The sequence below is a fragment of the Equus asinus genome, chromosome 10, assembly GCF_041296235.1.
Source record: "Equus asinus isolate D_3611 breed Donkey chromosome 10, EquAss-T2T_v2, whole genome shotgun sequence".
Lineage (NCBI taxonomy): Eukaryota > Metazoa > Chordata > Mammalia > Perissodactyla > Equidae > Equus > Equus asinus.
The window spans coordinates 16,903,762-16,927,249 of record NC_091799.1 but is presented as its reverse complement, the minus strand read 5'-3'; the positions used below and the strand labels follow the sequence as shown (position 1 = coordinate 16,927,249).

General features: G+C 58.1%; 1 protein-coding gene across 1 annotated transcript in view; it reads left to right on the top strand.

Moving 5' to 3' along the window:
* The window catches only part of PTPA (protein phosphatase 2 phosphatase activator), a 31,124-nt gene extending 8,694 nt beyond the window's left edge, over positions 1 to 22,430 (top strand). The window contains exons 4-10 of the mRNA XM_044778592.2: positions 5,886 to 6,011; positions 7,722 to 7,839; positions 9,636 to 9,735; positions 10,636 to 10,760; positions 11,756 to 11,856; positions 16,840 to 16,947; positions 20,891 to 22,430. Of these exons, the coding sequence (XP_044634527.2) occupies positions 5,886 to 6,011; positions 7,722 to 7,839; positions 9,636 to 9,735; positions 10,636 to 10,760; positions 11,756 to 11,856; positions 16,840 to 16,947; positions 20,891 to 20,968 (756 nt within the window). The 3' untranslated portion in view covers positions 20,969 to 22,430. The remainder of the gene's footprint in view (positions 1 to 5,885; positions 6,012 to 7,721; positions 7,840 to 9,635; positions 9,736 to 10,635; positions 10,761 to 11,755; positions 11,857 to 16,839; positions 16,948 to 20,890) is intronic.
* Positions 22,431 to 23,488: the final 1,058 nt, after the last annotated feature.

Sequence of the window (23,488 nt, the reverse complement as noted above, 5' to 3'; positions counted from 1 at the left end):
GCCCTCATTTGTTTAAACTGCCCCCTAACTGTGGGCTTTTAGGTTGTTTCCCTAGACATCGCTGCTCTGGACATCCTTGCACACAGATCTGTGGGCGTCCTTTCCTGAGGATTCTTCCCAGAAGCGGAAATACTGAGTGGCAGGGTGCATGCTGCTGTGCTGCTCCGTGGCCGCGGCCGTGCTGCAGAGAGGGGTCTGTTTCTGGAGGGAGGGCGGAGCTGGGAGGAGGCCGATACCCAGGGGAAAGTGTGCGCTTGCAGGCCGTCTGCTCTGGCTGGTTGCCATCTCCCAGGGCTGGGTCCCAGGCCTTCAGTGGCCTCATGGGTTCCTGTCACAGTTGGCCCAGAGCCACCTTGAGCCTCTTATCTCAGACATCAGGGCCTCTCGCAGTTCCTTGTCCCACCCGGCTCTCCAGCCCTAGCCTCGGCCTGTTGGGTAAGGTCTGTGCTGGCCCAGTGCCTCCGTCTGTCCTGAGGCTAGCAGTGCCCTCTTAGCCCTCCTGCTCCTGGGTCCTAGCTGACTGCTGGGTGGCTGAGGTTCTGTTCTGTCACTTCTGGCGAGCCGGGCATTCACAGCTTTCTTTTGGGAGCTGACCCACCAATGACTTCTTGGGTTCCTCTTGGGCCCACCCAGCGCCCTGGGACTTTGGCTCTGGCACAGATGTCTGGGGAGGGAGAGGGCTCCTCCTTGAGCCCATGGCAGGGATGTCCAGCTGTGCTCAGTGGGCTGGGGAATGTGGTGTGGGACGGCTAATTAAAGCAGAATACTGTAATTACCCCAGCCGATCCTGAGCTGCCAGGTCCCTCTCAGGTCCCTTAATTGCCCTTGAGGCTTTGATGGCAGGCGGTCCACACCCACCAGGTGTTGTCTTGGCTCAGGAGCTGTTCTTTTGGCAGAGTTGGCAGCGTGGTTAAGTGCTTGGGTTCCAGAGGCAGGCTGACTGGTTTTGATGACCACTCACTTCTGAGCTGAGTCGCCTTGTCCCCTCTGACCCTCTGTTTCCTCATCTGTAGAGTGGGAAGAGCCGCAGGCCTGCTCATGGCCCCTGGGGAGATTCGCTGAGCTCCTGCACGCTGAGTTTTTCTTTAGCACAGCACCTGGCACACACTAGGTGGCATTATCGTTATTAGCTGTTGTTATCATTAACTGTCCTCAGTTCTAATTTCCAGCAGCGTTGTTGTTCCTTCAGCTGGGGCTCTTCCTGAGCTGGGGCTCCTCCCACTGCCGGGTGGTGGCTTCCTCCTCACTCGGTGGACAGAGGTGACTAGTTTGGTCTCCAGAGGTCTTACAGCTTCTGCCCACAGCTGGCAGGGGCAGCAGGGCCTCGGCCCACAGGTGGGGGCCTCCTCCCGCCTGTGCAGCTGCTGGGCCTCCCTGCAGGGATGGCAGCTGTGGCCGCAGAGAGGGCCCAGTGCCTCTGGTGGCCTCGGGTGGCGGCTTCCGGACCAGCGGCAAAGGGAACAAGGAAGGGCGGTGTAGTGATATTGCCTAGGCCCATATGTAGAAGGCTCTCCTTCATTTTGAAATTGTGTCTGACCTGTTCTTTGGGGGTTAAAGTTTTTGCAACATAAAAGTGATAGGCAGTAGGAGGCTTATTTTTTGTTGTTGTTCTGTTTGAATTTTTAAGTGAGAGCAAAATGAAAAATTGGCAAGTAAAGTTTTGGAGAAAATGTTCCTGGTCCATGAAATCCAAAAAGGAGCCCTGGTCTGGGGAGAAGGAGGGGAGCTCAGAGGATGCTTCGGCCTCCTAGCGGTCTCAGCCCACAGTCCCCCCACCCCTCTGCCCCAGCGAGCCAAAAGTGGAGGCAGCCCCTTGTGTTCAGAAAGCCCTCTCCAGAAAGAGGAGCTGGGAGCCTTTTAATGATTCAGTGGCCCAGCTGAGCTAGCAGCTGGGGCAGCCTCCGGAGCGCCACCTCTGTGCCCTCGGTGTCACCAAAGACTGAGCTCTCCAGGGCCTCGGGCCTTGCCGGTGCTTCCTGGGGCCAGGATTGCTGGGCCAGCCCTCCTCAGTCCTAGTTGCTGTGTGGCGTTGGGCTTGCTCTGTCCTTGTCAGCCGTTCCTGGTGACCTGGTTCTTCATAAAACCAGGCTTTGGCAGCACTTTCTGTCACATTTCATCATGGCGGCTTTATGTCCCCTGACCGCCTGCCTCAGCCAGACGCAGAGGGACCTTTCTCCTCTGATAGGTAAGAGGGGTGAGGACGGGCTGCATTCAGGGCCGTTGTCCTGTGGCACAATGCCAGGGGGGCTGTACAAGGACTGCGATGTGATTTATGCCTCCTGGAGCTGTGCAGCCGGGGGTGACATGCATTCCTTAGCTCGAGCGCTCCTCTCCCCTCCCCACAAATATGCGGCCGGCTCTCAGACCACTTCTCTGCGGAGTCTCTGCAATGGCAGGCCCGCCATGATGGCCCTGCTGGTCACGACTTTTCCTGTGGGCACCACCCTGCTGGGTCCTACCAGCGTCGGCAGCTCCTGGAGGTGTCTCCTTGCACCATCTGTGCCAGTCAATGTGGCCAGGTCCGCTTCGGGCAGGGTCTCTCCTCCCAGGGCTGCCTGACTCCCAGTGTCCCTGCGTCTGCACCGTGCGCTCCCCGAGCCCTCCGTTGCCCTTCCTCCTGGCCCGTGCTGCAAGCCTCCTCTGGGAGGAACGCTTTCCTAGCTGCCCTCACAGACCTGTGTTTTGGGTGGACAGTGTCCCCTGATTTCCTCATGGAGTGACATTTTGTGTGCGCATGCACGAGTCGGCCTGTGACACTGGTTCCACTCCTTTGTCCTGCCTTCTGTGGGAAAGGTGTCAGTGAGGCGAGAGCAGGCTGTCACACCCGCAGAGCGTTCCCGCGTCCCTTCCTCTGAGCGGACCTCTCCACAGAGGCTGGGATGCCACGTTGTTCATCACAGTGCTGTTTGTGGTGGTGAACAATCGGAAGCAGCCCAGACATTGACCAGAGAGGGAGTCAGTGAGTAAACGGCAGCGCTTCGGCCCAGGAAGTGCTGTTCACTTGTTACAGGCTATCGTGACGTTGTGTCTGCGTGTGCACGTGCAACGAGGTTCGTGAGGAAGCTGAGCAGGCTGCGAAGCAGTGTGTGCCCCGTGACCTATGTTTTTGAGTCCGGATGTGTATAAATTTATACTATCACCTCTGCCAGGTGCTGCACTAGGCATTCTTTTTTTTTTTTCCCAGAAGAAAACATCACGTTTTATAATCTTGGAGTAGAGGAGATATTTCTGAGCATGACACAAAATGGAGAAGCCATAAATGAAAAAAGTAATAATGAATAGCAATTTTAAATACCTGACAAAAATAAATAAGTACAAACAAACGAAAAAACACAATCCAAGTCAAAGACAAAGGACAGATTAGGAAAAAAACACTTTGAACAGACAATGGGGTAATTTCCTTAGTATGTAAAATGCTCCTAGTAAACAATAACATCAACAACCCAGTAGAAGAATGGGCAAAGAATATGAAATACGAATGGCTTTTAAATATATACATGTTTATAATAAATTGAGATTTTTCCGGTTTACAAATGAGTATGTTAGTGGTAGAGATGATCACCATGAAAATAAATCAGAGAAAGACATTGAGATGTTCGACTACACTTCTAGGAAACACAAATGAAGCTACAGTGAAGTGTGGTTTCACGCCTCCCAGGCCTGCAGGATCGAGCATTGATTGGCAATGGGGGCATGAGCTCCCTCCTTTGCTGGAGGAGGGGTAGCTTGGTACAACCTGTTTAGGGATCACTTACCCGTTTAGAGATCCAGGGAAAGCCTTCTGTTTCCCCCCAAAGCCCCAGCACATAGTTGTGCATCCTAGTTGTAGGTCCTTCTAGTTCCTCTGTGTGCGACGCTGCCACGGCCTGGGGTCCGCGCCCAGGATCTGAACGGGCGAACCCAGGGCCGCTGAAGCGGAGCACTTGAACTTAACCACTCGGCCACAAGGCCCGCCCCAAGGAAAGCCCTTTGACCTAGCACTTCTGCCCTAAGGAATTTAGACTACAGAAATATGCCTGCTTGGGTACAAAGACATTTGTACAAAGATAGGCAGTGCAGCACTGCTTGTTACGAAAGACTGGAAAGAACCCGAATTTCTACCAAAGGGAAACATAAATAAATTAGAGTGCTAGCGAAGTACAGTGCAGTCGTTCAAACAGATGAGTCTGGTCTAGATTTGGGAGCATGGAGGACACTTTGCAACCTGTGCCGAGTAAAAGGCTCACACATCAACACGTTAGATGCACACGCACAGACTTGCTTTGTCGACACCCGAGAAACTGGCTTCTCTCTTCCCCAGGGCACGGGAGCCAGGCCGTGGAGGTCAGGGGTGGGAAGACACTGAGTTTTTCCCCACACCCTTTTGTACTCTGAATTTTTTCCTCTGTGTATCTGAAAACGTTTTTGTCCAACTGTAAGCAGTTGCTTTGAATGTGCTGTGTTGTGGGGCCCTGGCTCTCAGGGAGCTGACATTCTGATGGGTGAGAAGACTGCAGGCTCTGTGACAAGCGCAGGCCGGGGGGGGGGCGGGGGGGGGGGTCGGTGGGTACACAGCAGGGGGTCAGGAGGGGGTGCTTCAGGGAAGAAACACTGTAGCAAGAGACTGAGAAGAATTCAGTAGGCACGCTGGGGGCATCGGCCCAAGACCAGGACATAACGAGGGCATGTCAGTCACAAAGAGCAGCTTATGCAAAGGCTCTGTGGTGAGAAGGGCCGACGAGAGAGAGAGGACTACAGACGGTCTCTGCTCCAGTAATCACACACTCACATTCAGTTTTGCTTCTAAATGTCCTATATTTTCAAAAATGTCCTTAGGCTCTGAGCAAGAGGGGCCCGTGGGACTTGGAGGGACAAAGGGACAGGAACTTCACTGCCCACCCCCAGGCCACGGCGCTTCCCTGTGTTAGAGATGGGTGCGCCGGGACTCCACGACCCCAGAGTTGGGTCAGCCCAGAGGGTGGGTGGTGGCGGGAGGACTCGATAGGAGGGCCCTGGACGGGTCACCTCCCATCTGACGCAGTGGCAGCAGTGGCACAGTCCCGTGGCCTGCTCTTTGTGTGCCTGGGGCCCGTCCTAAACTCTTTGGACACCGAGTCTCCATTCCCAACCATGAACAACAAAGAGCTCTGCAGCGCAAAGCGTCCAGTGGCCACGCCTGGCCGGACTGGCGCGGAGTGACCCACTGCCACCCTGTGTGGTGGGGGCGTGGACACACCGGGATACGCAGGCCTGTGAGCCGCCGCCTCGGCGCGCCTCGTGGAGGGGCCTTGCGAAGTCCTTATCATCACACCCATTTTTGAAATGGGGAGCAGCCTCTGAGAGTCAGTCACTGGCTCGAGGTCTCGCAGCGACTAAATGGTGTTTCAGCTGGGCTTTGAATCAGGTCCAGCTGCCTCGAAAATTCTTACCATGGTGAGCGAGAGAAAACACTGTAAAAAGATGAAATAAAAGAGGATGTGAAAGTGTTAGTGGTGTTTATTTCTGGGACAGGATTACTGGTCATTTTTGTTTTCTCCTTTTTCATCTGTTTTCTGGGATGCGTAGATATTGTGTGCTGAACAGCAGACCTCAATAAAATCTCTTAGAGAAGGTCAGGGCTGCGTTCCGCCTGTCCAGCTCCTCCTGGATAGGCTGGCTGGAGAAACCAGGTGCTGAAGCCACACCTGTCCCTTCAGCCTAGTGCTGTCCCTTTCTGTAAAGCTCCCTCTGTTCCCCCAGCCCCTCCTTCATATTCAGGACGTTTGGGAAGAAAGGGGAGAGCAAGGAGAATGCGAGTTAGTGCCGTGGCTTGGGGTCATTGGCCAGCAGCTGTTGGGACTCCTCTGTGGCTCTGGCTCGGGGCCCCTGGTCATTGTGGCTTGGCCCCCTCTATTTTGCCTCCACAGGCCATTGAGAAACTGGTTGCTCTTCTCAACACGTTGGACAGGTGGATTGATGAGACCCCTCTGGTGGACCAGCCCTCTCGGTTTGGGAACAAGGCCTATAGGACCTGGTATGCCAAACTCGACCAGGTGAGGCTGCCGCAGGACAGGCTTGGGGGCGGGGCAGGGGGAAAGCTTGCAGGCGGATCAAAATCACTGGGGGGTTTGTGAAAATGGCAATTCCATTTACCAAAAGTATGAATGCATTTACCCTCTGCCCCAGCCGTCTTCTGGGAATCACCATGTGGATGCACAGTCCTCTGCTCGGGGCTGTTCATTAGGTCATCGTTTGTATTCGCAACAGGTGGAAGTGTCCCTGGTGTCCATTCTCAGGGGAAGAACTAAATAGACTGATAGGGGATCAGTCAAATAAAATCCAGCCAGCTGGCCACTCTCCCCCCAGGGTCTGTAAGAAAGAATAAGGAGACCGACTAGGGAAGTCAGGGAAGGGCTCTGCGATTTACTGTTAGGTCAGAGGAGCCAGGGCAGGATGCGCACGGCAAGCTGCCTTTTGATAGGAAAGGAGGAAAGATAAAGAGGTGTGTTTGTATCGGTCAGTTTGCCCAGAGAAGCCTCACTGGAAGGACACACGATGGGCAGGTGCAGTTTCTTTTTGAGGGCAGGGGAGGGGGGTGGACAGGGACGGGGTGGAGTGAGACTTCTCATGCCTCCCTTTTAGAATATGTTTATTTCTGAATCATAGGAAGGTGATACCTGTTCAAAGCAAACAAAAAATAAAAATGCAGGATTGCAATGCCATCCTTAGAAAGGCCGAGTCTGTGGGTCTGGGCTGGGCCTGGGAGTCCAGCTTCTCCCCAGGTCTCCAAGACACTCTCATGCCTGGGCCACCACAGACTGGACTCAGAGAAACTTGGGTCCTAATTTCTCTGGCCCCGTGTTTTCACATGGAGCAGAGGAGAGTCCCAAGGACCCAGAAAAATGCTGTCCCTGCCTAAGAACGGCCTGGGGCTGCCTCTGGACTCTAAGATGGCATATACTCTTGGTTTTTTAAAAGATTTTTATTGAATTATAACTTAAAGCTGACAAATCATAACTGTATAGTTTGATAGAACTTAACATATGTTTTTACCATTGTACCCACCACCTGTATTAAACCACAGAACATTCTAGCACTCCAGCAGGGCCCTTGTGCCCCTCCTAGCTGGTATCCCCAAACTTCTCTGACTTCTGCTCCATAGATCGATTTTGCCTGTTTTCGAACATCATATACATGTCTGGCTTCTTTTGCTCAATGTTATGTCTGTGCAATTCATCCAGATAGTTGTGTAGCAGTGGATCTTTTTCATTGCTGTGTAGTATTCCATTGTACAAACATATTACAGTTTATCCATTCTACTGTTGATGGACATCTCAGCTGTGGGTTGTTTCCATGTGTGGCTACTGTAAATAATGCTGCTATGAACATCCTTGCATACGTCTTTTGGTGGACATATGGCACAAACTCTGTTGCTGGAAGTATGAAGAAAGATGACCTCTATGGAGTGTCAATGAGTTACGTGATAGGAGAGCTGAGTGGGTTTTTTTCAGATCCCTCCTGTCTTGCCCCTGGAACCTTGTCCTCTCGAGAAAGTGTCAGCAGACAAAAAGCCACCCCAGGGTAGTCCCTCTGTTGTGTACACATAAATGCTCTCCCTCCTCTTCCTTCTGTGACCAGTTGGAGCAGGGAGCCAGGCCCAGCTCGCATGGCATCCTGGGCTCCAGCCAGATGCTGCCCCTGGGCGCTTGCCATCGGATGCTGCCTAATCTGCTGCCACCACCTTGTGTCTCTTGTGTTATCAGGAAGCAGAAAGCTTGGTGGCCACGGTGGTCCCCACCCATCTGGCGGCTGCTGTGCCTGAGGTGGCTGTTTACCTAAAGGAGTCGGTGGGGAACTCCACGCGCATTGACTACGGCACAGGTACCTGCCTTGCTGTGGTCTTTTCTGGGTTGCGGCTCTGGCTGGCTCCACCAGGGGGCGCTGGCACCACACGTGTGGTGCCTGTCTGTACAGAGCTGATTTCTGTTCTTTGTAAAGATGCTCTGTGAGCTCATCATCACCCAAACAATAGCTTACTGAGCACTTACTATGTCTCGAGGCCACCGCTCTCAGAAGCCTTGAGAAATGGAAGAGCTTGGGAGCCTCTGGCAGCGTTGCGGCGCACCCTCTCCCTGGGCCCCTTGCTCTTGGCCACCTTCTCTGTGCTCCTGAGCTCTTGTGGGGAGGCAGGGGTGGAGCCGTGGAGGGAGAGGGAGGGACCGGAGGGCTGTGGAGGGAGCATTCTCCGGGCCAGGGTGCTGAGGAGGAGCCTGCATGGGAGGCCTGCCTTTCCTTCCTCCACCCACAGCAGGCTGCACAAGACCTGCTGCTCTGGGCCCGCCCCTCGCCTGGGGCTCAGGATCCTCAAGAGGCGCCTGGACCCGGGGCGGACCGGCCTGGCTTGGGGGAGGTTTGTCGTCTGCTCCCCCTGTTGCTGGGGAGCAGGGGTGTGAAGGGTTTTGAGACTTCCATGGTGGGGCTTAGACTCAGGCCAGCGGGCGCCCTGTGAGGAGAGCCGGCCGGCAGGGTGGGTTCCCTCTGCCCTCAGGCGCTCCCAGGTGTGGGAGTGGAGGTTGCCCCTGAGCGAGGGTGGCCTGGACTGGGCTGCTCATGATCAGAAGCCGCGCAGGTGAAAGCTACAGCTCACAGGTTTCTAGGCCCTTGGAGGGGCCTTCATTCTGCTGAAATGGGACAGGAACTCACTGAAAGATTCTCTCCCCACCTCTCTCGAAATGTGTTTTTATGATGCCGTGAACCGTGGGATTCAGTCCAAAGTCCAGTCGGTGGTTTCTGTTTCTGTACTGCTGACCGTTCCTATTTGACATGACTGGGAAAGGAAGGGGGTGCCTTTTGACCCTGTAATGTGACCATGCTTAGAAGGTGACCTGCTTAGAAGCCTTTGGTGGCTCCCCATTGCTCTAAGGAAAACATCTGAGCTTTTTACTCTGGCTATGAAGGCCTATCTGATCTCCAGCCTCATCTTGTTACACTTTCTCTCTTGCTCGCTCTGCTTTAGCCATACCGGCCTTCTTAGGGTTCTTCAAATATATCATTTTTTTTTTTTTGCCTCAGGACGTTTGCACATGCTGTTTCTGCTGGCTAGAAGGCTCTTCTTGCTCCCCTCACCTTCTGTGCCTTGCCAAGTCTTATTCATCTTTCAGATTTCAAATTAAATATTACTTCCTTAGAGAAACATTCTTGAGCCCTTATATCAGGATCTCCCTGTGATATCCTCCAGTTATCACCCTATACTTCTCCTTCAGAGCTGGGGTCATAGAAGTGACTGTATATTTAATGTCTGTCATCCTGATAGATCATAAACTATCAAACGAGGGCAGGGACTTCTTCCCACTGTCCCCCTAATGCCTGACGTGGACAGTGACCCACAGTGGGTGCTCAATAAATAGGGTGGCATTGATGACTGACTTAAACCTACAAAATTCAAGAAAATGCCTATTTAAAGAAGTCAACAGCCCAGCCCTTTTAGGAGTAGAATTACAGTGCTAGGAGCTCCTAAAAGCTCCTAAAAGGTCTTTCTGGATAAGGAGGAGGCCCCGTGGTCTCCATGTCGGCCTCCCCCCTTCGAGGGCAGCTATCAGCGGCCTGGGCTCTAGTGAGACAGGGCATGTCCCACTGCTGTTTCTGGAAGGCTGTCAAGCTCGGCGGTTCCTCCCCAGGACACGAAGCTGCCTTTGCTGCCTTCCTCTGCTGTCTCTGCAAGATCGGGGTGCTCCGGGTGGACGACCAGATAGCCATCGTCTTCAAGGTGTTCAATCGGTGAGTGCGGGGAGGGCGGGGGGTGGCTACCTGGTGGCTGAGCGAGGGCTCTGCCCTTGTTCTTGTCCGGCTGGGGACAGGTGCCAGGGTTCCCTCGTCCTGTCTTCATCAAGCTCTGGCTGTGGACAGGTGTCCCAGACTCCTTACAGGTTCAACTTCCAGTCCAGACAGTGAAGGGAACGCTGCGTGATGACGGCTTGTGCTCCCGTGGCGGATGCCATGAGGAGGCGCGTTCTGAGCGCTTTCTGTGCAGCTCACGTAATTCCCACTGCAGCCCTGGAAGAAGCAGCTCTCGTTTCCATTTTATCGATGGGGAGGCCGAGGCACAGAGAAGTCGGGTCTCTTCCCTGAGGTCACGCAGCCATCTGAACCCAGCCAGTCCAGCTCTGACCTGCTCCCCTCACCGCCCAGACTGCCTGCCCGGCAGCACGGCTGTGTTTCAGTCACCAGAGAGTGACAAGTGCCTGTTCTGGGCTCCCCTGGCGATGCCAGCACGGGGGCTCCTGGGGCAGTCTGATGTACCTTTGATGACACTGGAGCTCCGCGCTGCGAGGGCCTAGGAGGTGACCTGCCCCGCCAGCGCTCCAACAGGCGAGCTGAAGTGGGGGAGGCTGAGGCTCCTGCCCAGGGCCTTACACGTTGTCAGGAGTTGACGGCACTAACCGCGCCCCCTCCATCCCAGTCGGTGTCTGCCCCTTTCCTGGGCCAGGAGGAGGCTGAGTAGGGGAGACAAACAGCTGCGTGATCTGAGAGTCCCAGCTGAGGCATAGCTTGGACACGTGGGTTGTCGCTGCAGTGGAGGCCAGCTCCAATCTGAGGTGGGCCCTTCTGGCCTCGATCTCTGAAGGGTGAGACTGGCTTTTTCCTTTTTGCTCCCCCGTCCCCCCTCCTCCTTTGTAGGTACCTTGAGGTTATGCGGAAACTCCAGAAAACATACAGGATGGAGCCAGCCGGCAGCCAGGGCGTGTGGGGCCTGGATGACTTCCAGTTTCTGCCCTTTATCTGGGGCAGTTCGCAGCTGATAGGTACTGAAGCGGGGCAGGCGTACCCCTGCGCCCCCCAGGGCGCGTTCTGTACCCTGCCCCGCCCTTCTCTCTTCTCTCCTCCCTTCTCTTCCTGCTCAGCACGGACAGTGACAGCTTGTAAAGCAGCCATTAGACCGGCTGTTGATGGGGGCTGCTCACTGTCCACCTGCTGCTGCCAGCCAGTGTGGCAGGCTGGGGGCGGTGGGGGCAGGGCGCCTCCGAGTTAATGGGAAGTGACGTGGCTGGAGCAGGGTGCTCGCCTGGCGCATAATGGACTGCTATGCAGTGCGCCCAGCTCCTGGCAGCAGCTGCGGGGTTTAATGTTGAAAATGAGGGGCTCCTTTGACTCGGTGACCAGTGTCATCTGCTGTTATTATGGAGCCATGAGCAAGTGAGCCCTTCAGGGAGCTGCCACCAAGTGCTGCGCGGTGGGCCGCTCACTGTGGGCCCCCTCTGGGGGTTGCCCCCCACTTTCCCCAGGCAAGCCGGAGCGAGGGAGGGATCTGCCGGTGGGCGAGGCAGGTGCTAACTTCTGGTTTGGGGTAGGTTAACTCCCCTCACAATAATGCTAATAAGTGACTGCTTGTGGAGGCCTGGCTCTGGGCCAGGCGCTGCTCTGACCGCTTCAGGTCAGTTGGCTCCCGGAATCTTCTCCGGGACCCTGCCACCACTGAGCAGCACTTCCTGTGCAGGCCCCATGGCAGTGCTTTACGGTGGCTGTGATTGTCAGGCGCTACCCAGCAGCCTATGAGGGAGGTGCTGCTCTTAGCCCCGGCGCACAGATGAGGAAACTGAGTCACACGGCTAGACAGAAGCAGAGCTGCAGCTTAGTACACTAGAGTACACACGCGGCCATTTACTCTTCCTGCAAGGCCAGGTGTTGAGGGGTGTGGGCCGGGCTGTGGCCCTGGGCTGGGTGTGGTCCACCCTGGGCTGAGGCGCCCTGAAGGTGTGAGCACCTGGTTCTGAACCCCAGGCCTTTGTGCTGTTCCCAGACCACCCGTATCTGGAGCCCAGGCACTTCGTCGACGAGAAGGCTGTGAATGAGAACCACAAGGACTACATGTTCCTGGAGTGTATCCTGTTCATCACTGAGGTGAGGGCAAGGGGGTGCGCAAGAAGCGCCAGCCGCCTCCGGGCTGGGCGAAAGGAGGTAGACAAGCCAGAGCTGCTGCCCAAAGGTGGTGGGCTGGCCGCAGGAGGCGGCTTCTTGCAAGGAAGCCTCTCCGGGAACTTAAACAGCTTCTGACCATCCCAGAGCTCCTCCTGCATCAGTGGTCTGGGGGTCCCTACCTGAGCCGAGGACTAAGACTCAGTCACTAGGCGGACTCGGTTATCCATAGAGCGGGTCTGAAGGGAGGGCGGGTATTGTTGGGGGTGCGTGGGTGTCAGCATCTTGTGGGGGGGCCCACAGGTCTGGGAGCTGTGTGTGTGTGTGGATGTGTAGGGTGAACCCATTGCAGGAGTGGGAGGGACTGGAGTGGACAGGACAGACTTCTGCTGAAGGGACACATCTCTGTCAGTGCCGGAGGACATGGGCCAGGTGACGTGCCGGAGGTGAAAATGAGCAGGCCTGGTCCCCCAGCCCACCCCGTGGGGGTCGTTTAACTGGGTGGTGCTGTCTTGCTAAGGCAGGATCTCCCACAGTGCGGCCTTGGACCACTTCCTCAAGATTGCCTGGGGAGCTTGTTAAAAAGCAGGTTCTTGGGCGCCACCCCAGCTTTCTGGATCAGAATCCTAGTGAACGAGAGCTGGACCTATGTTTAAACACACTGGCCACATGACTGTGCATGAAAGGTGGGGACCCACTGTTCTCAGGGCCTCTCTTTCGGGAGGTGTTGGGACCTTTCATCCTCCCTTCCTGGTATACAGTCGTGTGTGCCGCCCCCGCTTCGCACAACTCCTGAAGCTCACCCCAGCTCTGCTGTCTGGAGAAGTCCTTCCCCCATTCTCTTCCCTGATGCCGGCATGCATGTCTGCTGGCCCAGTGACAGCCCTGGCACAGCCATGGACCTCGCCCCCTCCCCCGTGGGGGCTGCTCTCTCTGCTGCCCATTCTGAGCCCCCGGAGAGGGGTAGAAGCCTGGTTAAGCAGCCAGGGCTCCAGGCTCCTGCTGGTCAGCATTCGGCTCAGGCCTCCACCAAACTCCAGAGGCCAGAGGGGAATGACACGTTTTTCTAAGTCAGCAAATGGCGCGGGGCTGGCGCTGGGGGCCACCACTTCATTCTGCGAGATCTGCTGCCTTCAGCAGAGTAGCCGGCCCAAGGTCGGGAGGACTCCAGGGCGGCCTGGCTCACTGCTGGGAGCGCAGTCACGTGCGCTCCCTCCAGAGTGGGATGCGGGGTCTGCGGAGCCCCGGGAGACCCCGGGAGGAGCAGGAGGAGCCGGGGGACGGGTGCGTGTGCTGCGCGGAGCTGCGGCCTCACCCCTGCTCCGGTAGGGGTGAAAGGCGGCGCTGGTTTGGCTCCCTCTGGTGGCTGGCCGAGCGCCTGGTCCCCGTCAGTGACTGACAAGGACGAAGGCCAGGCCGGGCCTCAGGGGACGTGGGAGCTGACTCCAGGTTAAAACTTTGTATTTTTGTTTGGTTGGTTGATGGTGCCGGTATAAAAAACCAAAAGCTTTCCCAAAGTGTGGGACCCAGTTCCCCTGCTCGAGGAAATCCTCCAGTGGCCACTAGGTGGCGTTAAAGGCACGTTGAACCAGGAGAGGGTTTTGTGACCTTTGCTTGGGGAGAGGCGTGAACTGGGAGGGGGCAGGCCGAGAGCTCCTGGGGGTCCCGCACCCTCTCTGCAAGGCCTGGTTTTCTCTTTGGGGCTGGGTGCTCAGGCTTGGTGGTCCGCCACGGGGTGCTGGCGGTGTGCCCCAGAGCCGGGGTGGCTGTGATGAGGTCCCCTCCACCCCTGGCCAGGGCGCCCGCGCCAGCACACCTTGCGCTAGTTCTCAGCTCTGTCTGTCCCCCTCCCACCCCCCCGCCCCTGTCCACCTCAGACATGTTTGCAGCCCCTCGTCGGTGGGTGGGTGACCTGGCCTGGCTTCCCCTGACAAAGGGAGGCCGAGGGCCTGACCCTGGGGCCCAGGGACCTGGAGGCCTGCGTGCAGTCTTGCGTGCTAGGGTCGGCAAGGGGGCGGTTGCCCCTGCAGACCGGAGGTCTCCAGGGCCCGTGCCACTAGGAGGCTAAACAAAACAAGAAGAAGTTGGAAATGGAACCGCCTTCTCCTCCTGGTCTCACCCCGGGGACGGCCGGGACCGCCCTGGGAGCCCAGGGCATCCCGGAGGATGGCCGCCCCAGCAGGGCTTCTGCCGCCTTGGGAAACGCAGCCCTGGCGCCTTTAAGAGCCCAGGGCAGCAGGAACAGAATTTCAGCCTCAATCTGGCTTCTAAATTTGGAGTTTTGGGAAGGGAGGGATCGGATTTCAGCTGGAAGGGAAGGAGCTGACAGGAAGGCGCTGTGCAGCCTCCCACCCCCGCCCATCCCCCGTCACTGACAGAGGAGCCATTTACAAAAGGCCGATTCTCCCGGGAGTGGAGAGGCAGGAACGCGCCTGTGAGTAATTTCCTGCTCAATATGGCTGCTCTGACTCACACGATTCCCCTGGGGTCACTGCGGGACTGCGGCTGCCTGCTCCTTCTCGTTCTTTCTCTTCTCCCTTTGTGGCTAGAATGAGCTAGATTTTTTTTGTCTTTTTGCCCCTGATTCCTCTTTTCCCTGTTTCCCTTTCCCAGAGTTGCACAGTCTCCTTCTGAAGGACTTAGGGAGACCTTGGCACCCTGAAGGGGGTGCGCAGCCCCTCTGGAGAAACAGCATCTCGGGCCTTTCCACGGTGCGGGCCCAGCCATGGGGCTCCGCCGGAGCTCGGCCTCCCCTGGCTCTGCCAGTAGGCCAGAGGGGCCTTTTGGGGCCCCCCTTCCATGCCCCTAGTGAGTGAGGCTGGCCCAGGAAGCAGAACCTCTTGGTTCCCCGAGTCCACCCTCCGGCCCTGGCCTGGGAGACCTTGCTGAGCAGCCCCCTGGAGCTGCTGCTGTGGGATGAAGCCAGTCAGGGTCCCTGCTGGGTAGTGTGTCATGGGCCCTGTCCAGAGTGAACCTGGTTACACAGCTCCAGTGGTCCCTGAGCTCCTCAGCGCCTGGAAGTGTGCAAGAGAGAGCTGGAGCTGGTGCTTGCCCCCATGGCAGAGATCCTGGGGAAGGGGCGGGGTGGCCAGAGGGTGGAGCCTGACTGAGTGGGACTGTTGGAACAAAGCTCCGCGGAGGCCTGGCCCCAGTAGGAGGAGGGAGCCTTAGAGCCAGGAGCGAGCCTTAGATAAAGAGAGGAGGGGAAAGATTCTGGGTGAAGGGACTAGCCCAGGAGAAGCCCTTCCGGGACCAGAGTGGGTTTTGTCTCTGGCACCTTGGGCTGTGGCCTCAATGTTGGTGGAAAGTACTTGTTGTCCCTGTTACTGAACCCATGGGAAGAGACAGGCTTTTTGGGGACTTGGACTAGGGGAGGGAGGTGACCAGGGTAAATGTCAGCTTTTTTTCTTCTTTTTTTGCTGAGGAAGATTCGCCCTGAGCTAACATCTGTTGCCAATCTTACTCTTTTTGATTGAGGAAGATTCATCCTGAGCTAACATCCATGCCAGCCTTCCTGTATTTTGTATGTGGGTTGCCGCCACAGTGTGGCCACTGACAAATGGTGTAGGTCTGCACCTGGGGAACTGAACCCTGGGCCGTCAAACTTAATCAATAGGCCATGGGGCTGGCCCCGAATGGCAGCTTTTTTTGACTTAAGTCTTACATTTTTGGAGTTGGCCTGCTGGAGAAGTGAGGGGCCTTCAGGAGTGGGCCACCAGGTAGAGACTACAGCCAAAGGGTGGGGCTTATTTACTTCTGGGCCTTTACACTTAAAATGTCCAGTATGGAGAGATGGCTTTGGCCCATCCTTTCTGCCTGGACCAGCTCTCCCCCAGCCCCACCTCCACACACAGCTTCTTCTGGAACCTTCTACCCGCTTGGGTCCAAGTCTCCTCTTCCTTGCCAGCTCAGCCTCTTTGCTTTTCAGGCGCCTTCTTCTGACGCTTTCTGGGGCTCAGGGTGCTGAGCCCTGTACCCCAGCGTCAGGGCTGCTTATCAGCCCGGGAGGGGACGTGCCGAGGGGGACTGTGAGCTGCTCGTTAGTAAATACAGGTGTGCTGTCTGCGGGGACTCTCAGGCACATAGGCTTCCCTGTCTCGGTGCTGTGGTTTCTGATGTCATGGGAACTCCACTGGGCTCGCTGCAGAATTTCTCTCTTCCTTCTCAGAGACTCAAACTCTTTGGCAAGAGGAGGGACCAGGAATGGAGCTGTCCTTCCTCCTGCCTGTCCCTTGCCGCCTGGTTGCCCTCCCCTCCCCAGGTCAGGCTGGCTTTCTAAGCAGACCCTCCTCCCGAGCCTGCTGCAGGGCCCTGGCCATGTCTGCCCCTCTTCCTCCTCCCCTCTGCGGGCAGTGCACAGGCCAGTGGGATGTGTGGTTTGCTCTTACCCGCCTCGGCCCTCCCCTGAATGGCCCCTCCCTCGGCTCTTCCCACTCCCCCTGTGGCAGATGCAGACTGAGTACCCTATGGTGGAAGCCCCCTGTGTGCGGGCCTGGGGGTCAGGGTCCAGGCTGCTGCCGCTGCTGTTTACCTGAGTGGGAGGGGGTCCTGGTGCTGGCGGGCTCTCTGTGGCTCTGGCGAGTGGTGGGAGCGCACCAGAAGCTTGGGTGGAGCGTTGATTTTTCTGAGGCTGCTGGATGCGGTGGACAGTGGGAATCATTTCCCTTTTTTGGCTGTGGAAGAAAGAGGGTGACTGTGGGGCTCACATTTTCCCGGTGGGTCTTACAGGCCAGGAGGGTCCATGTCTTTGGCACTTATGTGTGCCTGTGCGTGTGCACTCCCCACAGGCAGGTGTTGTAGCCTGGTCCCCTTGTGTGCAGTGTGTGTGCACGAATCTGTGCATGCATGTGTGTGTGTGTGCGTGTGCGTGAATCTGCGTGCATGTGTGCACGCATGACCTTGCTGCAGGGGAGCAGGGGCTGGGCTCCCAGGTGGCCCGTTCTCCAGCAGAGGGACTCTCTCTTGCAGATGAAGACGGGCCCCTTTGCAGAGCACTCCAACCAGCTGTGGAACATCAGCGCGGTCCCCTCGTGGTCCAAGGTGAACCAGGGCCTCATCCGCATGTACAAGGCCGAGGTGAGCGGGGCTTGCGCTGCTCTTGGTCTGAGGGCTGTTGTTCCCTCACCCTGGCTCTGCTGTTTGGCTCTGCATCTTGGGCCAGCCCCTCTGACACTGGAGGCCTCAGTCTCCGTCTGTGGGATGGGCTGTCAAAAAAGCACTGGCCTGAGGCCCAGCTCTGCGCTGTGACTGAGCAGGGCCCTGCTGCTGGGGTGGGGGTGGGGATCATCTCTCTTCCCACCTGGTCACCCGCAGCTCTGTCTCTCTTGGGGACATGAAGACCCAGACACGCTCGGAAATGGTTTTGTCCCTTGGATGCCTCATCCAAAGTGGCGCTTCTCACACTGGTGTGTCTGATCGCTGGGCGGTGGGAGGTCTGTGGGCCCAGGAGCTCTCCCCTCAGAAAGGCAGGGAGAGGCTGGTCTCCCAGAGCTCCCCCTGCTGGGAGGCGGCCCTGGGCTCCTGGGGCATCTCATGCTCTCTCCTTGTCCTGCTTGGCACTCTTCTCCCAGCCAAGGACGTGGCTTTTTCTCTTGCAAGTAGGGAGGGGACATTCTCTTTCCATCCTGTCCCTTGCACTAGCTCCTTCCACATCTTGGGCAGACCAGTCCTGGAACTGCTTCACCTTGGCCAGGGGAGGGCCTGGGTGTGAATTCCCTCACCTGGAGCAATGGGTCCCCAAAGTCCCCTCTTTTCGCCCTAGGGCTGGTGGTCTCAGATGCCCTGTGGGTGCCCACCTCTTGACCCTGGGCCATCCCTCTCCCGTGGAGGGAGGGAGGTGCTTGGTCTGCTTCATTACGCCCAGATCTCACTCAGACCCGGTCTCCAGAGGTGGGGAGCGGGGAGGAAAGGGTGGTAGAGGGCTGGGTGTGGCTTGGTAGGACAAGTGCCTCCAGTTGGCCAGCTCCTCTGCCTGCCTGAAGGGGTTAATGGCGCTGGCCCTGGCGGCCTGGCCCCTCTCCCTTCCGCCCCTCCCCCTCAGTCCCTTCCTCTGGACTTCACATCCTGTGTTTAGGCTCCAGCCCACATACCTCTCTAATCGGAGAGGAGCGTTTGCTGGGGCTGCGCAGGCCCCTTCCGCTGCAGTCGCTGGCCCTGTCCCGCCTGGAGAGCACAGGCCATTGCCCTCTGGGTGTCCTGTTGTTCCTGACACCCCCACTCCCACAGGCCCACAGTGGGTGCTGATGGGGAACCCCGTCACCCTGCCGAGCCCTCCCTACTCCTGCACACGGCCCCCCAGCCTCCCACCCCACCCAGCGTGTCCCAGGCAGAGCTCGCTGGGATCTTAAACACTGTCCTTCCTGCAGGCTCTTATTTGAGTGACTAAACTTCTGTTGACCCAGGCCCCTGAGGGCTGAACAGGGGACCCTGCCACCTTTCCCTACCTGCCCCTTCCAGAGGCAGGAGAGGTCCAGGCTGACAGGAGGAGGGAGGAGCAAATTCAGATCTGAGGTGGTGACAGGAAGGCAGGGACAGAAGGTTCCTGGGGTGAGCGCTGTCTGTATTTCTACGGATGGTCAACATAAGCAGGGCTCCACTGAAAACTCCCCCAGCTCAGGACCAGACAGGGAGCACGAGTGGATGACAGTGCCCTCCTGAGAGCAGGGCCAAGCCCACTCGGGGCACGTGGGCGCGGCACGAGCTTGCTGCCCGGCTGGCGCTGTGGGGCGGCCAGCCTCCTTTGTTAGGGCCGCACTGGAACTCTGACTAGTTTGGGAACACCACGTCTCTGGGGTGTTGGCACTCATTTGACAGCCTCCCGCGGGTAGCCCATAGTCTCTGGTCCCCGAGAGCCCAGGGGGTCGCATTCTCCCTGCCCAAGGTGTGAGGAGAGGACTTGCTTTTTCGTTCCCGTTCTCAGCCCACAGGGAGGCGCTTCAAGGCCCACCAGTCTTGAAGTCCAGAAGGAGGTTAGAAGGGGGTTAGCAGGGCCAGGGCCGCTAGCCAGAGTTGGCTGCTGGAGGGCAGCCTTGTCCCTGAGCGGCCACAGAGGCCTGACCAGGCCTGGCATTAGGTGGCCTCCAGATTTGGGCCCAGCTGTCCGCATCTCCACACTGCCTGGCCTGGCCTTCCTGAATGAAGAGCCAGATGTGTTCGGGGCCCCTGGGGCTGGGGCCTGTCTTTGCTGAGGGCTGTCACTGTGTTGGCACTCCCTTCAGAAGGCCTTGTCAGGGCCCAGAGGGCCCCTTCTCCCCGCAGTCACCGGGACCTGGTGTGTGTGTGTGGCGACAGGCTGAGGCTGTTGCTCTGCCCCATACGCGGGTGGGGTGGGCACTGTTAGCTGGGCAAAGGGCCTGACCAGAGGCCCCCTTCTGCTGTTCCCCTGAGCCTGGGACTTGCTTTGCCCCAAACCTCCTCTTGCCTTTGACCCTGCTCCTTGCCTCTCCTGTGGCCCTGGGGAAGCTTGAGTGGAGAGAACTTCTGCCCCTGCCCCTCCCCCTAAGCTTCCTGCCCTCACAGCCTCTGTGAATAAGAGCTAGAAGCAGGTTGACCTTTGACCCTTTTTGGAATTCCAGGGCCCTGGGGGGGCCCCCCCTTTTACCAACTCCCACCACTTCCTCCATGACATAAGCACAATGGCAGCTGCCTTTGCCTCTGGCCTGGTCTGCTGCTCCTCCTCCCCCAGGGACCACTCCTGGCTCCTGCGCCCCGCTTTCTCTGCCCCAGGCCCACGAGCCTGGTTCTGGCCCGGAGCTCTGCTCCCACACTGAGCTGGGTTCCCGTCCTTCTTCCACTGCACACAAAGATTTCCCTTTTCCTGCTCCCCTCCTGGCCCCCCTTGTCCTTGTGGACTGACCCCACCCTGACACACACACTGGACCGAGATCTCCTTGTTTCTGCAGCCGGTTGTTGAGGTGAGGGAGCCTGGCCGGTCATGGCGGGCCTTTGTCCTTCAAAGTTAGTTGAGACCACAGTCACAGAATGGGACGGTCACCCCTTCTAAGGCCATAAGTCTTATTCCATGCCAGCCAGGGGGTGCCCAGCACATTCTGGTTGTTTTGTGGCCAAAAGTGTTAGAGGGGCAGATTCTCACATGCCTGGGGCAGCTGCCTGTGAGAAGCAGCTAGTGACCAGGGCCTGGGTGGCAGGCACAGCAGGGCTGCTGCGGGAGGCTGGGAGCTGGGCCCTCCTCCCCTTCCTGGTCCTGTGCGGTGCTGACGCCGTGCCCGGGCCGGAGGGCAGAGGCGTGTGGGTCTGGGGTCTGGCTGCCTGTGGACCAGGCCAGCTTCTGGGGTGCAGGCCCTGCCGATTTCTCCATCTCCTCTTCTCTGCCAGAGCCCTGGGGCTGAGGCCGCTGCTGGGCTGGGTTTGGGGAGTAGGGCCATCCCCCAGCTCTGCCACCCTCGCCCCACGCACTGGGCTGCTGGGAATTGCCGGGGGTGGGGGTGGGGGCTCTCAGCTGGTTCTTATTGTCTCGCTCTGAAGTGCCAAGATGCCTTTTTCAGTCCAAAGAACTGAAAATTGGAGAAAGCGGGCCTGGGACTCTTCTCAGGCTTGTGTCCAGTGTCCTCACACCTCTTCTCCAGGCCTGGGACCTGGCTACAGGGTCCCCAGTGATCTGGAGGGTTCTTTTCACCTCTGGTGTCCAACTTCTCCCTCTGGGCCAAGTGATGTCATTGGCTGCCTCTCTTGGCTTCTGCTCTGTGGGGTTGGGCTGCTTCTCTCCCCCTCCCTCTGTCACTCTCATGCTCGTTACTTGGTGGATCTGATTGTCATGGAGTGGGGTCTTTGGGTGGGAGGCTGTGGTCGAGAACAGCTAGGAAGCTGCCCCTTCCTCCAAAGCCTGGGGGCTGTTCTGAGATGGCCACTTCTTGGGTCCTGGATGGAAACTTCCTAGAACTGCGCTGGACAGAGCCTCGGGGCTGTCCGGGGGCCCCTGGAGGCCCGAGAGGCCGAGCAGGCCACGGCAGGGGTGTGGTGCAGCCCTCACCTCTCTGCTCTCCCCCCTCCTTCCTCACAGTGCCTGGAGAAGTTCCCTGTGATCCAGCACTTCAAGTTCGGGAGCCTGCTGCCCATCCACCCTGTCACGTCGAGCTAGGAGGGGCTGAGCAGCCAGAGCCATCCAGGCCGCACTTCCTGTGCCTGCCCCCGACCCCAGCCATGGCCCCCTCCCCGCCCCCTCTGTTCTTTCTGTTTGACAAGAGGCTCTTTCCTGGGGTGGGGGGTGAGCATGGTGTGAGGGAGGCTCAGGGCGTGAGACTGAAGGACCCCAGTTGGGAGAAGTGACCAAGTGACTTCTCCTGTGGTGGGCAGGCAAGAAGAGAGGGCCTGGGCCAGGGTCCCTGGGCCTGCCCCGGCTCCCGCTCCCTCTGGTGCAGCGCACCCTGAGGCCTGGGCTGCTCCGCTCCTCTGGGGAGGGCTATTTCGCTGTTTCTGTTGCTTCTTTCCCTTCGCAGGCCCCTTGTCTTTCTAGGGGTGGAGCAGTTGCTCCCCGCAGGATGGGTGGGTCCCCAAGCCGTGTTTGGTAGGCATCGGGGGATTTGAGGGCTGGAGGCTGAGGCTGGTGGCCAGCCTGGGGGCGGGGGTCAGGTAGGAAGAAGCAGTAGCTGTTCTGGTGACCCCTCCCAGCTCCCCTCATGCTGCCCTGGGCCTCTGGACACCTGTGTCCAGCGCCTCATCCTGGCTTTTCTGTTCTGACTTTCCTGCCACAGCCACACCTGTTTCCCTCCCCAAGGGCAGCCTCTGGAAGCTGCCCTTTGGGCGGCCGCTGGGCTCCTGGGAGGGCCCCACAGGGCTTGCTCACCGGCTGACTGGGTGAGGCCTGCCCTTCCGAAGCTCTCCCTGGCTGGGAGGGGGCCGGGACTTGGGGAGGGGCTTGGGGCCAGCAGTGGTTGTGGAGAACCCTGATTCCTCTTGGCAGTCTTACATCCGGCAGCTTCTGTTCCCTCCTCACTCTGCTTGCTTCCAGTGCCCTTGGCCCTGCTTCCCGGCCCCTGTGGGCGGTGGGTGAGCAGGCCACAGCAGGGCTCAGAAAGCAGCAGCCCTTCTCCTCCAGCCCCCCGACCTCGCCCTGTAGCATCCCAGGATGAGGGAGTGATGGCGCCCTAAGCCTGGACTTGGGCCCTGAGGATGGACGGGGGCCAGGCTGGGCAGGCCCACCTGAGGGGTGACGGGGTGCTGGCGGCAGCGGGCCAGTTCCAGAATCTTCTAGGGCTGCTCCCGGGCCTGGCTCTTGCAGCCTCTCCCCTGCCAAAGCCAAGGCCGGCCTTCTCCAGCCCCCTCCCCATAGCTGGGTCCACACACCCTTTGGGAAGGGGGAGCACCCGAGAAGCACAGTCCAGGGCATTGACCCTTGGATCTGGGCCAGTGGCCTGCGCAGAGGCTGGACAGGAGCCACAAGAGTCACAGAAACAGTTTTCTGAGGAGAGGCCCAGTACCTGCCTCCCTCCCGGGACCCAGACCACCGCCTTCCTGGCTCCTCTGTCTCCGTGCCCCCTCGGGCCCCCAGCCCCTGCGCCTTCATTGCTGTTCCGATTAAAGCCTCTGTTTTGCACCTGTTACCTGTGTGAGATGCGTCCTTTCATGCCACATGCTTGTTCCATCTCCGCATGACTGTTTGTTCCTCCATCGAGTCCCCTCCCTGGCCCTGAGGTTGGGGCTTGGGTGGTTGCGGTGGGGTCTGGGTTGGTTCCTTCCTGGGCGGCAGGAAGGCACCCAACTGAATGTGTGATGTTGCTCGAGGAGCTCGGAGCAGAGATCTGGGTTCAGATCCTGATTGTCTCCACCCCGAGCTGCAAAGTCCTGGGTGAGTCACTGAATCTCTGAGCCTCAGCTTCATCGATACAGTGGGGACCGTCACAGGGTGACTACAACAGTGAGTGAAGGGTGCAGAGTCCTCAGCCCAGGGCCCGCGGTCACTGCGGCTGCCCTCGGTGACAGCAGCCCCTCTGGACTCTGGAGTCAGCCCCAGACTGGCCTATGGGAGCCTTTGGCCTGGACCTAGCTGTGAACCGTGTCCAAGCAGTGCTTAAAGGGGGTGCTCTCCTGTCCCGCCACCCCTTGTGTCCCTGTCGTGCTGGAGTCGGGAGACGTGCTGCTCTGCCTAAGACTCTTGGACACTTCCTTGGGAATTCCTGTTCCTGGGCTTCTGTCTTTGGATGAGTCTCCTCAGACAACAAGAGCTTCCTCCTGGCCCTGGAGGCCTTGCAGAGGTCCCAGGATAGCCTGGGGCCCAGAGCCCGGCCTCTGCAGTCAGGCGGACCTGAGTTCAACCCGAGGCCCATCACTTAGTAGCAGGAGACCCTGATGGTTGACTCAGTCTCAGCTTCCTGATCTGAAAAATGGGCATGACAACAATTAGGACATGGAGTGTGAGATTCATTCATTTCTCAAGTGGTGGCTGTGTATTCCTCATTCTAGTGTAGACGACACCAGTAAATCCCTGAATCCCAGAGTGGTAGGTAGTGGTGCGTATTTTATGAAGAGCATACCAGCAGTTAGGGTGTGAGGGGGGTTTACAGGAGCTACCGGGGTCAGGAAAGACACCCTGGACAGCGTGTGAGCTGAGACCCCCAAGAGGAGGAGCAGCCTTGGGGAGAGCCGCAGGGGGAGGGGCAGC